This window comes from Lotus japonicus, chromosome 4, assembly GCF_012489685.1.
Source record: "Lotus japonicus ecotype B-129 chromosome 4, LjGifu_v1.2".
In the NCBI taxonomy this organism is placed as follows: Eukaryota; Viridiplantae; Streptophyta; class Magnoliopsida; order Fabales; family Fabaceae; genus Lotus; species Lotus japonicus.
Genome location: NC_080044.1, coordinates 54,704,379 through 54,723,175, shown reverse-complemented (window position 1 = coordinate 54,723,175; position 18,797 = coordinate 54,704,379). Strand labels below are relative to the sequence as shown.

Below are 18,797 nucleotides of genomic sequence, written 5' to 3'. Positions count from 1 at the left end.
GGCTTCATCAACCTGATATTCTGGTCCGTGTTGAGACACATTGCCAGTTCTAGAGAGCTCAGAGGTTATGGAAAGGGCAAGGCTTTCTTCTAGGGTGCTGGTGCACCAAAGCTCCAAAGCTAAAATCATTCATGTGGACTCCTTCACCCAGGTGGCAACCTTTGATATAGTGATTGGGGCATTCTCTTGGATGTGTTATGTTGTTTATGCGAGTCTTTCTCCAATGCATCGTGAGGCTTTAGGGGTATACTTGTTTCAGCTTAGAGCGAGTATTTCTAAACCTTGAATGACAATTGAGGACTTTAATGAAATCATGTAAGGAGAGCGGCTCTGAGGTTAGGGGAAGGGCTTTCCTTTTAAGGAGATCGGCTCTTTTTTGCGGAGGCTCTACATTTATTGGATCTTGAAGCTAAGGGTGGGTTGTATACTTGGCATAGAAATGAGATGGGTGTTTTGCGAATCTCAAAGCGGCTTGATCGGGCCGTTGCGGATCATGATTGGCGCAACACGTTTCCGGAGCTTATGTTGAGGTGCTGACCAGGATGTACTATGATCATAACCCTCTCCTTTTTTCGGTGTCATACTCCTTCCTCTAACCATGGTGCTCGACCGTTTCGCTTCCTTGCGGCTTGGGCTGACCATAAAGCTTATCGGGATGTGGTGTTGAATGCATGGAGATGTTTCGGTGGAGATATTAATAGGAAACTAGCTAGAGTTTTGGTTGATTCCATTGTCTTCAACAAACACACATTTGGCAACATTTTCCAAAAGAAGAGACATGTTGAGGGTCATTTGAAGGGAGTCCAACGTGAGCTAGATTGGCATCTTCGACCTAGTTTGGTTCAATTAGAAGCTAAGCTCCAGGTTGAATATAGGGACATTCTCCGTCAAGAAGAACTCCTTTGATTTCAAAAGTCGTGTGAGCAATGGGTTCGATTTGGTGAGAGGAATCTGACATTCTTTCATACTCAAACAGTCATGAGGAGAAAGTGGAATAAAATTCACAAGTTGCGGCTTAGTGATAATTCTTGGAGTTCAGATGAAGAGGCTTTGAGGAAGGAGGCTCAACATTTTTTTCATGATATTTTTAGCACTGGTGGGGAGGAGATCTTTGATCGGTACCAAATTCCTAATATGCCCACTATTCCCGAAGACTGTAGTAGAGAGCTTATTGCACCGGTGACTTTGGATGAGGTTTTTCGTGCGCTATGGTCCATGAAATCCTTCAAAGCGCTGAGATTGGATGGCTTTCAGCTGGTGTTTTTTAAACGATATTGGGACGTTGTTGGTGAGGATGTTTGGTGGGTTGTAAGCCATGCGTTTGTCTTAGGTTGCATTGATCCCACTCTTGCTCAGACTCTGTTAGTTCTTATTCCAAAGGTTGAGGTTCCCACCCAGATAAAGGAGTTTAGGCCAATCAGTTTGTGTAATCTTGTGTACAAAGTGATTACCAAAGTCTTTGTTGCTCGACAGCGCCATTATCTTGATCAGTTCATTAGTCCGCTACAATATAACTTTTTTCCTGATCAGTTCATTAGTCCGTGTTCTATGGCTTTTAAAATTGATTTGGAGAAGGCTTACGATAAGCTTTCTTGGCAGTTTTTGGAAGATACCCTTCGAGATTTTGCTTTTCTGGATATGATTGTTCAGCTTATCATGAGTTGTGTGTCTTCTTCTCAGCTTGCTCTCCTTTGGAATGGCTCTAGGCTCCATTGGTTCTTTCCAAAGCGAGGGCTTCACCAAGGTGATCCCATGTCTTCTTATCTATTTGTGATGTGCATGGAGAAGTTGTAAGTACGTATTCAGAATGCAGTGAATGCGGGTCTTTGGCATCCTATTTCTATTGCATGGGGGGGCTCTCTTTCTCATATTTTCTTTGCGGATGATGTGCTTCTCTTTTGTAAAGCTTCCATGGGTCAAGTTCAATTGGTGTCTATAGTCTTGGATGATTTAGGTAACGCTTATGGACTATGTGTTAGTCATGCCTGTTCTAAAGGTTTTACCGCCGTTGAGAAGCGTTCTTTTGCTGCAATTTTCCTTATCATAATTGTTCATCACTTGGGGAAGTATTTGGGGTTTCCTCTAGCTGTTGAGAGGACCCCCCAAAATCGGTTTAATTATATTTTGGATCAGGTGTCTCGCAAGCTTGCTGCTTGGAAGGGTCGGTTGCTTAATACTGCAGGAAGGATGTGCCTAGATAAATATGTTCTTACATCTATCCTGAATTATACTATGCGGGTTGTTTGGCTTCCACGACGAACAATTGCCTTCCTCAACCGTTTGACTCGCAACTTTGTCTAGTCCAATGATCATAGTATGAGAGGTTGGCATCTCTTGAGGTGGGAGATCCTTGTTCGATCAAAGAAGGATAGAGGGATTGGGATTTGTGATGCCTCTGTGGCGAATGCATCCTTATTGGGGAAATTGGTTTGGTCCCCCATTCACCAATCTGATAAATTATGGGTCCAGGTTGTTACTTAGAAGTACTTGGGGAGCTCCTCTATTCTTTATGCCCTCTCTCGGCCTAAAACTTCATCTTTCTAGGGAGGACTGTTGAAGGCAAGAGATGTGCTCAGGGATAGGTTTTCTTTCAAGCTTGGTAATAGCAATACTTCTTTCTGGTATGGTAATTGGAGTGGCTTTGATGTGGCAGCCAACCATGTCCCTTTTGTTAGTATCTCTGACACCGATTTCACTGGAGCTGATGCATGTGTGCGACGCGGGAACGTAGAATGTGAATCTTCTTCCTACTGAGCTTCCTCTTCTTCTTAAGCAGCGAGCGTGCGTATTGAGCCTACAACGGTTGCGACCATAGATGATCATTGGGTGTGGAAGCATGGCACCCGACGGCTGTACACAACGGCGTAGGTGTATTCCTTGCTTTCCTATAATATAGTGGCTCAGCTGCAACCCGACTCTTGGATATGGGTTTGGAAAATTAAGGCTCCTGAGAAGTTTCGTGTGTTTATGTGGCTTCTTGCTCATGATGTTCTTCAGGTTAATCTTCACAGGTTTCGTTGTCGGCTTGCTCTTTCTCCTAGTTGTCTTCGTTGTTCCCATCAGGAGGAGGACATTCTTCACTGCTTGAGGGATTGTCCATACCGCAAGAGGTTTGGCAGGAGTTTGGTGCTTGGACTTGGTCGTGCTTTACCGTTAGCAGTGCTCGTGATTAGGTGCGTTTTCAGGTTGGTGGCCAACATTCTTCCATATTTGTGGTTGCCCTTTGGGGATTGTGGCGTTGGAGGAACAATGTTGTTCTAGGCGACAATGACTGGAATCTTGAGTATGTTGTGCGGTGGATTCATCGAGAAGAGAGGGGTTATGGGGCTCTACTCGTTAGTACCGTGGTTGATGACGGGAATGTGGGGCAACTTATGTGGCGTGCTCCTTCTTTGGGACCGAGCAAGCTTAATATTTTTGGAGCGTACCATGCCTCACTCAATCGTATGAGAATGAAGGGTCTTATTAGGGGTGTGTCGGGTGTTTGACTCGCCGACTTCATGGAGGGGATTGGTGGTGGAGACCCTTTGAAGACTGAAGTTCTCGCCTTGCTTCGAGGGCTTAAGCTGATGTGGGAGTTAAATCTCCGTGTGGTTGTATTTGAGGTGGATTGTTTAGAGATTGTGGAAACCTTGAGGGATAATCGTTTCCAGTTTCATGAGCTTGCCTCTAATTTTTGTGAGCTTTGGGATTTTCTCATCGTGATTGGAGTATTCAGCTTGAGCATGTCCCCAGGAGTGCCAATGAAGCTGTTGACTGTCTTGCAGGTTTGGGAGCGGATCATCAATGTGCCTATACTCGCTTAGAGTTCCCTCCTCCTCAGCTTAATCCCATTTTGGCTAGGGATTTGTTAGCCTTGTAGCTTTTCTGTTTTTTCTTTTAACTTTCCGATGTACAAAAAAAAAGTTTAGCCTAGTTAGTAGATAACTAGATTCCTTAAGCATCTAGTTCGATCCCTAGACAAGATATCTTGAAAAAAACATTTAATTGGTTGATTAGTTGGATTGAGTTGAAAAATAATAACTTTGAGAATTAAATCGATCAAATTAATTTGTATTAAAATTTGATGTGAAGTAAATTGATTATTCAAATCAAACCTATCATAGCTATTAGCTAACTTTTTTTTTGTTTTAATTATATGCAATCATATCGACCTCGGGTGGTAAAGGTCAAAGTCTTCTGGACTGGGCGGGACATAAGGGATGCTTATGCCCGCCCAAAATGAGCAACCAGGAACAATAGCCAGTCTTGGCGGGATTCACAGAATAACACTGAATCCCGCCCTTCCTTTAGTCAGGCCCACACGCCAGCTGGAAGATTCCTTTAGATTTGTCTTATATGCATAGAGGCTTGGGCCCCGGTTGTCAGGCCCAAGTACAATAAAAGTCCACATCATGATCACTTCCTCTATAAAAGGAGAGGTCAACACCTTGTAAAAAGTACCTTTTGAACATTTAATGAGAATATTCCTTTTGTGATATTTTTAGTACTCTGCTAGGGTTTACTTTCTGTCAGTCTTCTACGTCAGATCTCCCTAGTACAGAACATCTTCTAAATCATGCGTTTGGTAATAGTTGAAATTTTGACATCTAAGAGTTCAAATAAAGGTATTAGCTAATTAAACTGCTTTACTTTTTGTTACTAATTAATTGATTTAGCTTGAGTTGTGGAGTTAGTACGCGAGTCGATGGCCCATAATATGATGAACACCTATAACTGCATTTTTTAAATTATCTCATTAATATTAATATTAATTATTAGCTAAAAATGAATTATTAAAAATAATGAATCTGATGACTTTTTTTGGGGTAAAATATTGATAATTTTTTTCCCCGTTTTTATGAGATATTATTATCATTCTATATAATACAATCTTTCTAAATCTTATTTACTAGTGTTTTTTTACCCGTGCGTATGTCGTATTTTATACGTAAATCAATACGTTGATTTTTTAAAATATAATAAATAAAGATGAAATATAAGAGTCTGAAATGCGAAGTAAACGATTGGTTAACTAATAAAAAGATTGGTTAAAGAAATCTCAAATTCTACAAAACATATAAGGGGACGGATTTATCGTGTTTGATACATCAATCAATACGTTTTTTTATACGTCAGTCAATACATTGATTATTTAAAATATATTAAACAACGGATAAAATTGCAGAGTCTAATACGCTGAGCATAGTGGCGGAAAAGTCTTAAATTGAATCACTTGTTTGAAATTCATGCGGTTAAATAACTAATAAACAAAGATGAAATAGAAGTGTCTGAAATGCGAAGCAAACGACTGATTAACTAATAAGAAGATTGGTTAACGAAACCTCAAATTCTCCAAAACATATAAGGGGATGGTTTTACGGTGTCTAATAAACAGTAGCTGAGTTACTCTGTAGTGAGCACGATTATGCGCGTCATTTTCCGCTCACACGTTCTCAAAAACTTCTTTGTAGACAACATTGCGCGTGGAGCTCGAAACTACCCCTTGCTCATCCACAATGAGTACCTTCAGGCATTTTCTAGATTTCACCCTTGAGAGAGCGACATACAGTTGTCCATGAGTAAACACAGGCCTCGGAAGGTAGAAACCGACATGAGAAAGGGACTGGCCCTGACTCTTGTTTATAGTCATCGCAAAGCATAAAGTCACCGGGAACTGCCTTCGAGAGAACTTGAAGGGAAGACCAGAGTCAGAAGGCGTTAAGGTTATCCTCGGAATGTACTCATTTTTACCCAGCCTGATTCCTGATAAAACAGTCGCAACAATTATATACTGAGTAAGATGAGTGACTCTAAACAGGGTCCCATTACACAGACCGGCTGCTTGGTCTATGTTTCGTAGAAGCATGATCAGAACTCCAACTTTTAATATCAGTCTGTGGTTTGGAATTCCCGAGCACTGAACGTCGTTTAAAAACTCATAGGTGAACCACTCCGCGTGAACCTCAGAATCCTCATCCGATCTACACGGGGTATCGTAGCTCAAGTACTCTCTCTCGACACCAGGAAGCTTTGACAGCGTGTAGTTGTTGACGTGCTCGACGCTCTCGAGTGTAGGAGCGAGAATCACTCTTTCCTGAAAGTACGAATCATTTTCCAAGTTCGCCACTAAGTCCGGATAAGAAAAATTGACCAACTCAAGAAGAGGATCAGGACCCTGTCCAATCAACAAATCCGACAGAATTTCAATTGTTGTTTGAGTCTCGTCGATGGTGTCAACCATTCCGTCGTCCACCTTAAGAATCCACTCAGCGAACTCTCTTACACTATTTTAAAAGTACTTCACATACGTACCTCTCGGTTGGAGTTGAGCTTAAAACCCAGTAATTAATACATAAATAGATATACTATTTTTTAACATCAAATTATCATAAAACTATTGTAAAAAATAAAGAAAAAGACTAAAATTATTTTAAATTAGGTTTAAAATGTTTTTTTATAAAAATGAAATTATTTATATGTGAAACATTCCTCCTCATGCAATTAAAATAAATAAATGTAACGATATATATATTAATCTTTTCTTTTTTAGTCCCAGTACGGCATATATTTACTACCAAATTTTCATTATTGTATGTATATTTACTCATAATTATTAAAAACTATGAAAAATGTACTTAAAGAATATATAAATGTATTTTTCTATTAATTTATACATGAATTATTTTCATGTAAAATGCTTCTCCCATGAGAGCTTCTAATTCTTTAGTTTGTAAAAAACTACTTGAGTATGACTACCTTCAGTAACAAAGCAAGTCCCCTGTTACAAGAGAAAGACCAACTCTTAAAGTCGGTCACATTTTCATCTACTGAACTCTGATAGACTATGGAAGGTGCATTAGCCACTTTGAAATGGCTAGTGGATTAAGGGGAAAATAGCTGAAAAATTAAAACCAAATCTATGAATACGAAACATTTAGAATGTATAAATTATAAATCAAAATCAAAGCTCTAAAGCTATATAAAGCACAATATGTCCCATTTAAGATCAACTTGTTGGAGAGCATTAAATCAGATACAGAGTGAGAATCTTTGCTACCATGTCCACATACAGAAGAGTTGACACATTCCATGTCTGAACTTAAACCAAATGTCTTCATGAATCTTGGGGTGGAAGCCTTGAGAATGCTTCTTGTGGAAGGATTGATTGTGGTGGATGAATTTCCTGAAACAGTTAAAGAAACTTAAATGTAGCATATCAAGAGAGAAGCATAAGGAGAAGGAAAGAGGAAAATTGAGGCTTTACTTTCACAGTATATATTAGAACATCTTGCCAACTTCTGCTTGTTAAGAGCCAAACTCTATGGCATGAATCATGGAACTTCATTTCAGCATCATAGAAGACCATCAGTCCAAAAAGTAGGTGACTAATAACTAACATAACAATAAAGCAGACGCACCAGAATTGCTGACTTTCTCTATCTATATATAGATATCTATTTTTTTTATTCCCACTAAAAAAGTGCATACGTGAATTTGAGGAACAACTATTTTCAGGTATCAAAATAATGTCGTAATTCAGCATATTGGACAAAATCTGTAATCAGAATTCCTTCTCTGCTTATTTCAGTTACTAATTACATATAGCCCATGCTTAAGTAAATATTTGGATGAAGAAAATCAACAGATCAAGGTGCAAGTGCAAGAACTTTACTTCAGGAATAAACTTAGCTATGAAATTCTTAGAAAGAAAAATGAAGCGGTTTAAGTATATAAAAAGGAACACGATAATATTAAAACACCATAAGACACCTATAACTGCTAAATTGCAAGCTTACATTTAGAAATGAAGCACAAATTTAGTTGTTTGTACATATTGGATTCATTTATCAATGACAAAATCTACTTAAGCCTTGCCAATATTGAAAAATGAACTCATGCATTGAGTCAATGAAGTTTCCCGTCTTCCCTATTGTAAGGCCCAAGTTTTAACGCTTTGGATAAGTGAATAAAATAAATAAGTTATTTGATTAAGATAAATTTGGGAAGGAAAGAGGTTCAGGAAAAGTCCAAGAATGTATCGAAAAACCGAAAGAGTTATAGCACGACTAACATACGCTTAATCCTAGGTCGAAGGTATTAGTGAATAGTTAATTTACGCTTTAGGACACGATGGAAACTAATTCCAAAAATCCTCAGAGAAATGTTAGAACTTCTCTTTTCCGTCCTTAAACAACCATTTCGATGCGAAATCCTGGAATGTACGAACGTCAAATTCCAATTCTCGGAAGTTTGCCGAAACGGAATCCCTGATAGTTCGGAAAACCTAAGATCGACAGACGATGAAGACTTTTTCTATCCGGAAACTCAAACGAAGATTCCACCCGCGTTCTCCTACATCTCTCATCATTCCTAATCTTTCTTCAGAAGGAAGTTTTCTCATCCGACGATCACTGCAAAAAGTAGTTTTTCGGGATAAACCGACTTACACCGACTTATGCCGATTTTGGATCTTTTGGTTTAATTCCAAGAATTCTATTTTGAGTTCTGGAATTCTGTCGCCAGAACCTATCTTAGAATGCGCAGAGGAACGCGCAGGAAAAATCGGAATCGCAAAAAAATCATTTTTCCGTTTTTTCCAAAACCTATAAATAGTTGAAAAATTAGATTTTTTTTCACAAAACCCATTTTCCCCACCCCCAAAGCCGCGAGTTTCTAGAGAGAGAGAGAGATCCGGATCTTCGTCGATTCTTGCCCGTTTGCTTCACCGTTCGTCACTAATCGAAGACCTCGAGGTAGGTAATCTATACTCTCCTTCGAATCGTCGTTTCTGTCCATTTCTCCTGCGACTTTCTGAGTTCAAAATTTTGAGGTTTTTGAAAAACTGTTCAAATCAGTTGATTTCAGCGTCTAAACTTCTTCCCTGCATGCTCCTGAGCGTGTTCTGCGGATTAGATTTTGTCAAATGTCGACGAAATGCCGCCGGGATCAATTTCTACCCTAAATACCCATTTTTCGCCAAAGTCGCAACCTTTACGCTCTAATCTATCGACTTGGCTTAGTGCTAGTAGGATTTGTCGTCATAAACGTCGTTGTGGACGTCCCCATCCAATTTGTTTTTCAAAAATCCAATTTTGAAATTCTGAGCTAAAAATAATGACCAAACTACCCCTATATCAGTTTTCGATCCGAAAATTTTTCCGAGCCTAGAACCGTCTTAGTTACGGCTTATGTTAACCTAGGAACCAAGTTTGATCGAAGAAAAATCGACCCTCCCAATTAAGGAAAGTGGCCGAGAGCTATATCAAGGGGGGAGGAGAATCCGATTTTTCGAAAACTTGTCTTAACGCGTTAGATTGTCGTACCACGGAGGTAGTAGTGTACTGTGTAACCCTAGGACTCTTTGATTGCTGAGTTTCTGACTCTTGGTGTTGATTTCTGTGATTTTTGCTTAAGGTTCGTTTGAGGAGATTCCAAGAAACCAAGGAGAAGAGCTTGAAGAACATTTGGAGGAGGAAGCTGGAAGACCCACCGGTGAGGGCTACTCTCTGAATTACTAGATAATGCTTTAGGTGTCGATGAAATTCGACTTGATTTATGTGTTATGCACCTAATTGCTAAATGTCTGAAATGATTTCTGAGGCTTCGGCCGAACTTGTTGAGTACTTGATGCCATGATATTGTGTGCTAAATGATTCACATGCTATGTGCTACATGGTTAACTTAGGATGTGTTGGAATATGCTGTTTATGTCTTTTGGTTGAGCTGTTTCAATGATGCTATTCCACTTGTACCTGAGATTCTGAAAAGTGAGGATTACGGGCAGGTCATGCCGAATTTTTATGAGATTTTGAGAGAGTTTTAAAAGGACGAACGGAGTTCGGACCTTGTCATGCTCCAATGGATCGAGACCTTCTCAGGGAATTACTTGGGTTTATGGGAACTTTGAACTCATAGGGAATACGATAAGACTAAAAAGAGCTATTTTTATAAAGAAATTCATAAGATATTAAACAACCTCTAAACCTTTAAATAAAGATAACAATCTCGGATGCAAGCTTTGGATTGAAGTTTAGTTTTGGAAAATGAGAAGTGTCGTCGGATCCAAGTGTTGGGAAGATTTCGAGTTTTGGGTATGTTGATACTCATTCGCTCTGGGAGCAGTTTGTTTAGCCATCCAAGGGATGAGCCGAGAAGCTTCACGGAGGTGTGAGACCTTGTGAATGCGTGATACTCCACTGAGGCGTGAGACCTTGTGGAAAGCATGGATCTTCACTGAGGCGTGAGACCTCGTGAACAGCATGATACTTCATTGAAGCGTGAGACTTCGTGCAAGTGTGTAAATTCACTGAGGCGTGAGACCTTGTGAAAGCATAAAACTTCACTGAAGCGTGAGACTTTGTGAATGTGTGAGACTCCACAGAAGCGTGAGACTTCGTGAGAGCATTGATGACTCGAAGAGTTGTCGTGAGTGGTTGCACTCTTTTGTTTATGATTAATTGTATTTTGTCGCAGAATCGACATTTACCTTAGGGTATTCTTTTAGAGACTTTAAGTTAATCTAGAACACGTGGCGACGTGTCGGGTGAGGTCGGAGACGTTGTTTGGCTAATCACTTGCATTCATGCACTCATTTTGAGGTTAATACACGGCGTGATACCGGACCTCGGTGGATTCCAAAATGGTCATAAGACCCGGATTTCCATATTTAGGACACTACGGTGGTCCTCAGTAGCAGACGGAATGGCAGACCTACGGGTTCACTGCTGATCTGACTACTTTTGTGTGGTGTAAGAGACACGCGAGCAGGAAGGTACCCACCGTGGCTGGTGTTAGGGCCGTCTCGTTGATGTCCATCCTTCTTCCGGAATGCATTTTGTTACCCAGCATTGCATTTCATGCAACATACATGCTAACTTAGTTGCTGAGTGTGATTGGTAACTGTTTATCCTATTTTTGAGGCATGCTACTTGTTTTTATGGCTCTTTATATTTATTGTGATACATGCAACCCTAGGAAGCTATCCCAAAACTTATAAGCCTGAGAGGCTAGTATTTATTATCCTATAATTATATCTGGTTTTATTAATTATATAATTCTTTGGAGTTGACCCTCGCGTCTGCTGTGTGTGTTTGGGCGGACTACGCCATTTGTCAGATGAGTATGGGGGATTGGTTTACCATGGTCAGCCCGTCAGGGGGGACCAGGTACGAGATGCTTGACCAAGACGACCCAGGTGCATGGGTGGTCGATCCCGAGGGCCACCGTGCGACCTACACCGGTCGGATCATGGAGGACCGTGTCGATCGATTCGGACGCTTGACGGAGGGAGTGATGAGGAGGCACATAGTGAGCTTCAACCTGCCTCCAGGAGTACACTGTGGACCCGGCTTGGGAGTACCTCCACCGCCACCATCTCCTTCAGATGATGAGGACCCTTCTGAGGAGTTGCCAGTAGGTGGGGCTTCGACGGAGTCTAGTCCGTCTACTGCTGCTGCTGTCGTTGCGGATCTCGTTCCGGGCCCCGAGCCCGAGAGTCCAGTGCGGGAGCGCATTAGGGTGGACAGAGAGGGCAGTGTTGAGTACGTCGACCTAGTCGTCCTGGATGCAGATTCGGATGACGACCGCGCTAGCATGTAGGATCGAGTGCTAGTGTGGGCTCCTCGGGTAGGGATAGTGTAGGAGTTGTGTCGATGCTCTGACCGTCATGCTTCCGTTTTGGGGACAGGGTAGTTTTCCTACCGGTAGCTTTTGTGTGGTTTCCTATGGAGATCACAGAGAGCTGGTTGGATTTAGGGGGTCTTTTCTTAGGCCGCTGGGCCAACTTGCTCTCAGTTTTTGTAGGTTAGTGTTGCGGACACAGTATCTTCATCTTGGACTGTACATATTGCCTTCGGGCGTTACTCTTTTCTGTCACCCGACACGGGGCATGTATATATAGTTGTATAGTAGTTCCTTTTATCTTTTGTTGGGGAGTTTTATTGCTTTTTGTCTTTAGCTATATTGTCGAAAAAAAATAATTCACGTTTTTCCGCTTAAAGTATTTTCTTTTGGTTACTAAAGTGACGCCACCGAAATCGGGGTGTTACATTTGTGGTATCAGAGCTTAGTCGAGTCTTTCGGGAGTCTTTGGGGAATAGGTCTTCTGTGCTAGGTTGTGTGACTCTGCAAAGAGTAAAAATTGATTGTCTGCCAAGCGATTTTTCGCTTAGAATTGTTTGAAGTTATTGCTTAATCATATTGTATAGTTATTTTGGATGCTATCTTATGATGAGCACTAACTGTTTGTTAATTTAGCAGAACATGGTGAACGCTAACCAACTAGCTGAGATGATGGCCACTATGGCCCAAGCTGTGACTGCACAGGCAAACGATAATGCTATGAGGCGTGCTGCTGAGGAGGCACGTGATCAGCACCAACGCCAGAGGGAAGTGACAATGGATCAGAACAGAGGCCTGAATGATTTTAGGAGACAGGATCCACCTAAGTTCTCGGGGGGTACGGACCCGGACAAAGCGGATCTCTGGATCCAGGAGATTGAAAAGATCTTCGGTGTATTGCAGACTGCTGAGGGGGCCAAGGTGGGAATGGCAACCTTTCTACTGTTGGGTGATGCTGAGTACTGGTGGAGAGGCGCCAGAGGAATGATGGAAGCAAACAACCTGGAAGTGAACTGGACTTCGTTTCGTGCTGCTTTTCTGGAAAAGTATTTTCCAGATAGTGCGCGGGACGAGCGTGAGTCGCAATTCCTGACACTTCGTCAGGGTAGCATGTCCATCCCGGAATATGCTGCCAAGCTGGAATCGTTGGCCAAGCACTTTCGATTCTTCCGCAATGGGGTCGATGAACCCTACATGTGCAAGCGCTTTGTGAATGGGCTGAGGCCCGATATTGAAGACTCGGTGAAACCGTTGGGGATCACTCGTTTTCAGACTTTGGTTGAGAAAGCCACTGAGGTGGAGATAATGAAGAACAGGAGACTGAACCGTGTTGGGACAGGAGGGCCGATGAGGTCGGGCTCTCAAAATTTTCAAGGCAGAGGGAGATTTCAGAGTAGGAAGCCGTATCAACGTCCTGCAGGTAGAGGAATTGCTTCAGGATCTTATAGGCCCATGGTGGGTACTGCTGGAGGTTCTGGAGGTCAGACTGTGAACAGGGAGATGACCTGTTACAGATGTGGGCAGCCTGGGCACTATGCCAATACTTGTACTGACATGAGGCCCAAATGCTTTAACTGTAACAAGTTGGGGCATACTGCTGCTCAATGCAGAGCACCTAAGACAGAACCAGCTGTAAACACTGCTCGTGGGAAGCGTCCTGCTGCCAAGGCAAGAGTCTACACCATGGATGGTGAAGAAGCTGAAGATGTTGATGGTCTGATCAGGGGAGGTTGCGAGATTGACGGTAATCTCCTAACTGTACTTTTTGATTCCGGAGCAACGCACTCTTTTATCTCTAGGGAATGTGCTACTAGATTAAAACTTCCCGTTACTGCTTTGAGTTTCGATCTTATAGTTACCACACCTGCCAAAACTCTGCTTGCCAATACTGCATGCATGTATTGCCCAGTAACCTATAGGGATAAAGTTTACCATGCTAACCTAGTGTGCCTAACTCTCAAGAACCTAGATGTTATCCTAGGGATGGACTGGTTGTCTCACTACCATTGTCTTCTGGACTGTAGCCGAAAGAGAGTGGTATTTCCTGACTCGGACCTTTCCGAGTATCTATCCGCCAATCATATTAATGTCTCTCTGAATGAAGGATCTCAAGAGTATTCAGTTTTGTTGAGCTTGGAGAGTAAAGGAAATTCGGAAGTGAGTAATATTCCAGTTGTGAGGGACTTCGCGGATGTTTTTCCTGTCGATGTACCTGGTTTGCCGCCTGTACACGACATTGAGTTTGCTATTGACATCGTACCGGGAACAGGACCGATTTCGATTGCACCATATCGGATGGCACCTGCGGAATTGGTGGAGTTGAAGTCTCAACTTGAGGATCTTCTGTCGAAAGGATTCATCCGACCAAGCGTTTCACCTTGGGGAGCACCCGTCTTATTGGTGAAGAAGAAGGATGGGAAATCTAGACTTTGTGTCGACTATCGACAACTGAACAAAGTAACCGTCAAGAATAGGTATCCGCTACCCAGAATTGATGATTTGATGGATCAACTACGAGGAGCTGCGATATTCTCAAAGATAGACCTGAAGTCGGGTTACCATCAAATTAGAGTAAAGACTGAGGATATCCAGAAGACGGCATTCCGGACTCGTTATGGACACTATGAGTATCTAGTGATGCCATTTGGGGTGACAAACGCACCTGCTATCTTCATGGATTACATGAACAGGACATTCCATCCGTTCTTGGATCGATTCGTCGTGGTGTTTATCGACGACATTCTGATCTACTCAAAGAACGCTGAAGATCATGAAGGGCACTTGCGTCAGGTTTTACAAGTGTTGAGAGAGACAAAGTTGTACGCCAACCCTTCTAAGTGTGAATTTTGGCTCGAAGAGGTAAAATTCTTGGGCCATATGATTTCTAAAGAAGGTATAGCTGTGGATCCAGCAAAGGTAGAGACGGTGTTGTCATGGGAACGGCCAAAGACCGTGACTGAGATCAGGAGTTTTGTCGGTTTGGCGGGATACTATCGTCGCTTCATTGAGAATTTCGCCAAGATCGTTGGACCCTTGACTCAACTCACGAGAAAGGATCAACCTTTTGCATGGACCGAAGCGTGCGAAACTAGTTTTCAGACAATGAAGGAACGTTTGACGACGTCACCTGTACTCGTCTTACCGCAACCAGAGGAACCGTATGAAGTGTACTGTGATGCTTCGCATCAAGGTTTGGGATGTGTGCTGATGCAGCATCGGAAAGTGGTGGCTTATGCTTCACGACAACTGAAGACTCATGAGAAGAACTATCCGACTCATGACTTAGAACTTGCTGCCATTGTGTTTTCGTTGAAGATCTGGAGACATCACTTATATGGATGCAATTTCACCATATTTAGCGATCACAAGAGCTTGAAGTACTTGTTTGACCAGAAGGAGTTGAACATGAGACAACGACGTTGGATGGAGTTTCTCAAGGATTACGATTTTACCTTACAATACCATCCTGGAAAAGCTAATGTTGTTGCTGATGCATTGAGCAGGAAAATGCATATCTCGTCAATGATGGTGAAGGAGCTACAACTGCTGGAACAATTCCGAGATTTGAGTTTGGACGTAAGATTATCCGAGGGAGAACTGAGGTTCGGGATGATCAGGATTACCAATGGATTGATGGAAGAAATCCGAGACCAACAGTTACAAGATGAATTTTTACTCGGAAAAAGGAATTTGGTAATTCAGGGTAAGGACCCGGAATTCAAGGTAGGAAGTGACAATATCCTACGGTGTAAGGGTAGAGTTTGCGTACCCAACAACCCTGACCTAAGGAGGTTGATATTGGACGAAGGTCACAAAAGTAAGCTGAGCATTCACCCTGGAATGAAAAAGATGCACCAGGACTTGAAGGTGAATTTTTGGTGGCCAGGAATGAAAAGACAAGTGGCAGAATATGTAGCTGCATGTTTGACCTGTCAAAAGGCGAAGGTGGAACATCAGAAATCTGCGGGTATGCTACAAAGCTTGGATGTACCTCAATGGAAATGGGATAGCATATCGATGGATTTTGTCGTGGCATTACCAAGAACTCAAAGAGGATATGACTCGATTTGGGTAATCGTGGATCGACTGACTAAGTCGGCTCATTTCATACCGGTGAGAACTACGTACAACGTGGATAAGCTATCAGAGATTTATATAGCTGAGATTGTGCGACTTCATGGAGTGCCAACAAGTATCGTTTCCGATAGAGACCCGAAGTTTACTTCACATCTGTGGGGAGCTCTTCATGAGGCTTTGGGAACGAGGCTGAGATTAAGCTCTGCTTATCATCCACAGACTGATGGGCAAACTGAGAGAACTATCCAATCATTGGAGGATTTGCTACGAGCTTGCGTGTTAGACAATAAGGGCAGTTGGGACACCCTATTGCCACTGATTGAATTCACATATAACAACAGTTTTCATACGACCATAGGTATGGCACCGTATGAGGCATTGTATGGCCGCAAGTGTAGAACACCTTTATGTTGGTATCAAGATGGAGAGAATTTGTTAGTAGGACCGGAACTTCTGCAACAGACAACTGAGAAGATTAAACAGATCAGGGAAAAGATGAAGGCTTCTCAGAGTAGACAGAAGAGCTATGCAGATCAAAGGCGCAGAACCCTGGAATTTGAAGAAGGGGATCATGTGTTTTTGCGAGTTACCCAGACTACAGGAGTTGGTCGAGCAATCAAGTCGAGAAAGCTGACGCCAAAGTTCATTGGACCTTATCAGATTACTCGTCGTGTAGGACCGGTAGCTTATCAGATCGCACTACCGCCTTTTCTATCAAACGTTCACGATGTATTCCATGTGTCACAACTGCGGAAGTATATTGCTGATCCGATGCACGTCATCGAGCTGGATGACATTGAGTTGAAGGATAACTTGTCTTTCGAGACACCGCCAATCAGCATTGGTGACACAAGGGTAAAGCAGTTGAGGGGTAAAGAGATCGAGTTAGTGAAGGTTATTTGGAACAAGGACACCGGTGATGCAACGTGGGAGCTGAAGGAAAAGATCAAGGAACAGTATCCAGAACTTTTTACTGACCCTTAAGTTTCGAGGTCGAAACTTTCTTTTTGGAGGGTAGTAATGTAAGGCCCAAGTTTTAACGCTTTGGATAAGTGAATAAAATAAATAAGTTATTTGATTAAGATAAATTTGGGAAGGAAAGAGGTTCAGGAAAAGTCCAAGAATGTATCGAAAAACCGAAAGAGTTATAGCACGACTAACATACGCTTAATCCTAGGTCGAAGGTATTAGTGAATAGTTAATTTACGCTTTAGGACACGATGGAAACTAATTCCAAAAATCCTCAGAGAAATGTTAGAACTTCTCTTTTCCGTCCTTAAACAACCATTTCGATGCGAAATCCTGGAATGTACGAACGTCAAATTCCAATTCTCGGAAGTTTGCCGAAACGGAATCCCTGATAGTTCGGAAAACCTAAGATCGACAGACGATGAAGACTTTTTCTATCCGGAAACTCAAACGAAGATTCCACCCGCGTTCTCCTACATCTCTCATCATTCCTAATCTTTCTTCAGAAGGAAGTTTTCTCATCCGACGATCACTGCAAAAAGTAGTTTTTCGGGATAAACCGACTTACACCGACTTATGCCGATTTTGGATCTTTTGGTTTAATTCCAAGAATTCTATTTTGAGTTCTGGAATTCTGTCGCCAGAACCTATCTTAGAATGCGCAGAGGAACGCGCAGGAAAAATCGGAATCGCAAAAAAATCATTTTTCCGTTTTTTCCAAAACCTATAAATAGTTGAAAAATTAGATTTTTTTTCACAAAACCCATTTTCCCCACCCCCAAAGCCGCGAGTTTCTAGAGAGAGAGAGAGATCCGGATCTTCGTCGATTCTTGCCCGTTTGCTTCACCGTTCGTCACTAATCGAAGACCTCGAGGTAGGTAATCTATACTCTCCTTCGAATCGTCGTTTCTGTCCATTTCTCCTGCGACTTTCTGAGTTCAAAATTTTGAGGTTTTTGAAAAACCGTTCAAATCAGTTGATTTCAGCGTCTAAACTTCTTCCCTGCATGCTCCTGAGCGTGTTCTGCGGATTAGATTTTGTCAAATGTCGACGAAATGCCGCCGGGATCAATTTCTACCCTAAATACCCATTTTTCGCCAAAGTCGCAACCTTTACGCTCTAATCTATCGACTTGGCTTAGTGCTAGTAGGATTTGTCGTCATAAACGTCGTTGTGGACGTCCCCATCCAATTTGTTTTTCAAAAATCCAATTTTGAAATTCTGAGCTAAAAATAATGACCAAACTACCCCTATATCAGTTTTCGATCCGAAAATTTTTCCGAGCCTAGAACCGTCTTAGTTACGGCTTATGTTAACCTAGGAACCAAGTTTGATCGAAGAAAAATCGACCCTCCCAATTAAGGAAAGTGGCCGAGAGCTATATCAAGGGGGGAGGAGAATCCGATTTTTCGAAAACTTGTCTTAACGCGTTAGATTGTCGTACCACGGAGGTAGTAGTGTACTGTGTAACCCTAGGACTCTTTGATTGCTGAGTTTCTGACTCTTGGTGTTGATTTCTGTGATTTTTGCTTAAGGTTCGTTTGAGGAGATTCCAAGAAACCAAGGAGAAGAGCTTGAAGAACATTTGGAGGAGGAAGCTGGAAGACCCACCGGTGAGGGCTACTCTCTGAATTACTAGATAATGCTTTAGGTGTCGATGAAATTCGACTTGATTTATGTGTTATGCACCTAATTGCTAAATGTCTGAAATGATTTCTGAGGCTTCGGCCGAACTTGTTGAGTACTTGATGCCATGATATTGTGTGCTAAATGATTCACATGCTATGTGCTACATGGTTAACTTAGGATGTGTTGGAATATGCTGTTTATGTCTTTTGGTTGAGCTGTTTCAATGATGCTATTCCACTTGTACCTGAGATTCTGAAAAGTGAGGATTACGGGCAGGTCATGCCGAATTTTTATGAGATTTTGAGAGAGTTTTAAAAGGACGAACGGAGTTCGGACCTTGTCATGCTCCAATGGATCGAGACCTTCTCAGGGAATTACTTGGGTTTATGGGAACTTTGAACTCATAGGGAATACGATAAGACTAAAAAGAGCTATTTTTATAAAGAAATTCATAAGATATTAAACAACCTCTAAACCTTTAAATAAAGATAACAATCTCGGATGCAAGCTTTGGATTGAAG

The 18,797-nt window shown here is 41.9% G+C and overlaps 1 protein-coding gene across 1 annotated transcript; it reads right to left on the bottom strand.

The window, feature by feature from the left end:
* Positions 1-5,425: 5,425 nt before the first annotated feature.
* LOC130712977 (uncharacterized) lies at positions 5,426-6,223 on the bottom strand. Its single transcript, XM_057562787.1, has one exon. It carries the CDS (start codon positions 6,221-6,223, stop codon positions 5,426-5,428), a length of 798 nt encoding a protein of 265 aa, XP_057418770.1.
* Between the last annotated feature and the right edge of the window lie 12,574 nt (positions 6,224-18,797).

What these genes read in the sequence shown, in the direction of transcription:
- LOC130712977 (XM_057562787.1), bottom strand. Translation starts at nt 6,223, where the DNA reads ATGGTTGACACCATCGACGAGACTCAAACAACAATTGAAATTCTGTCG.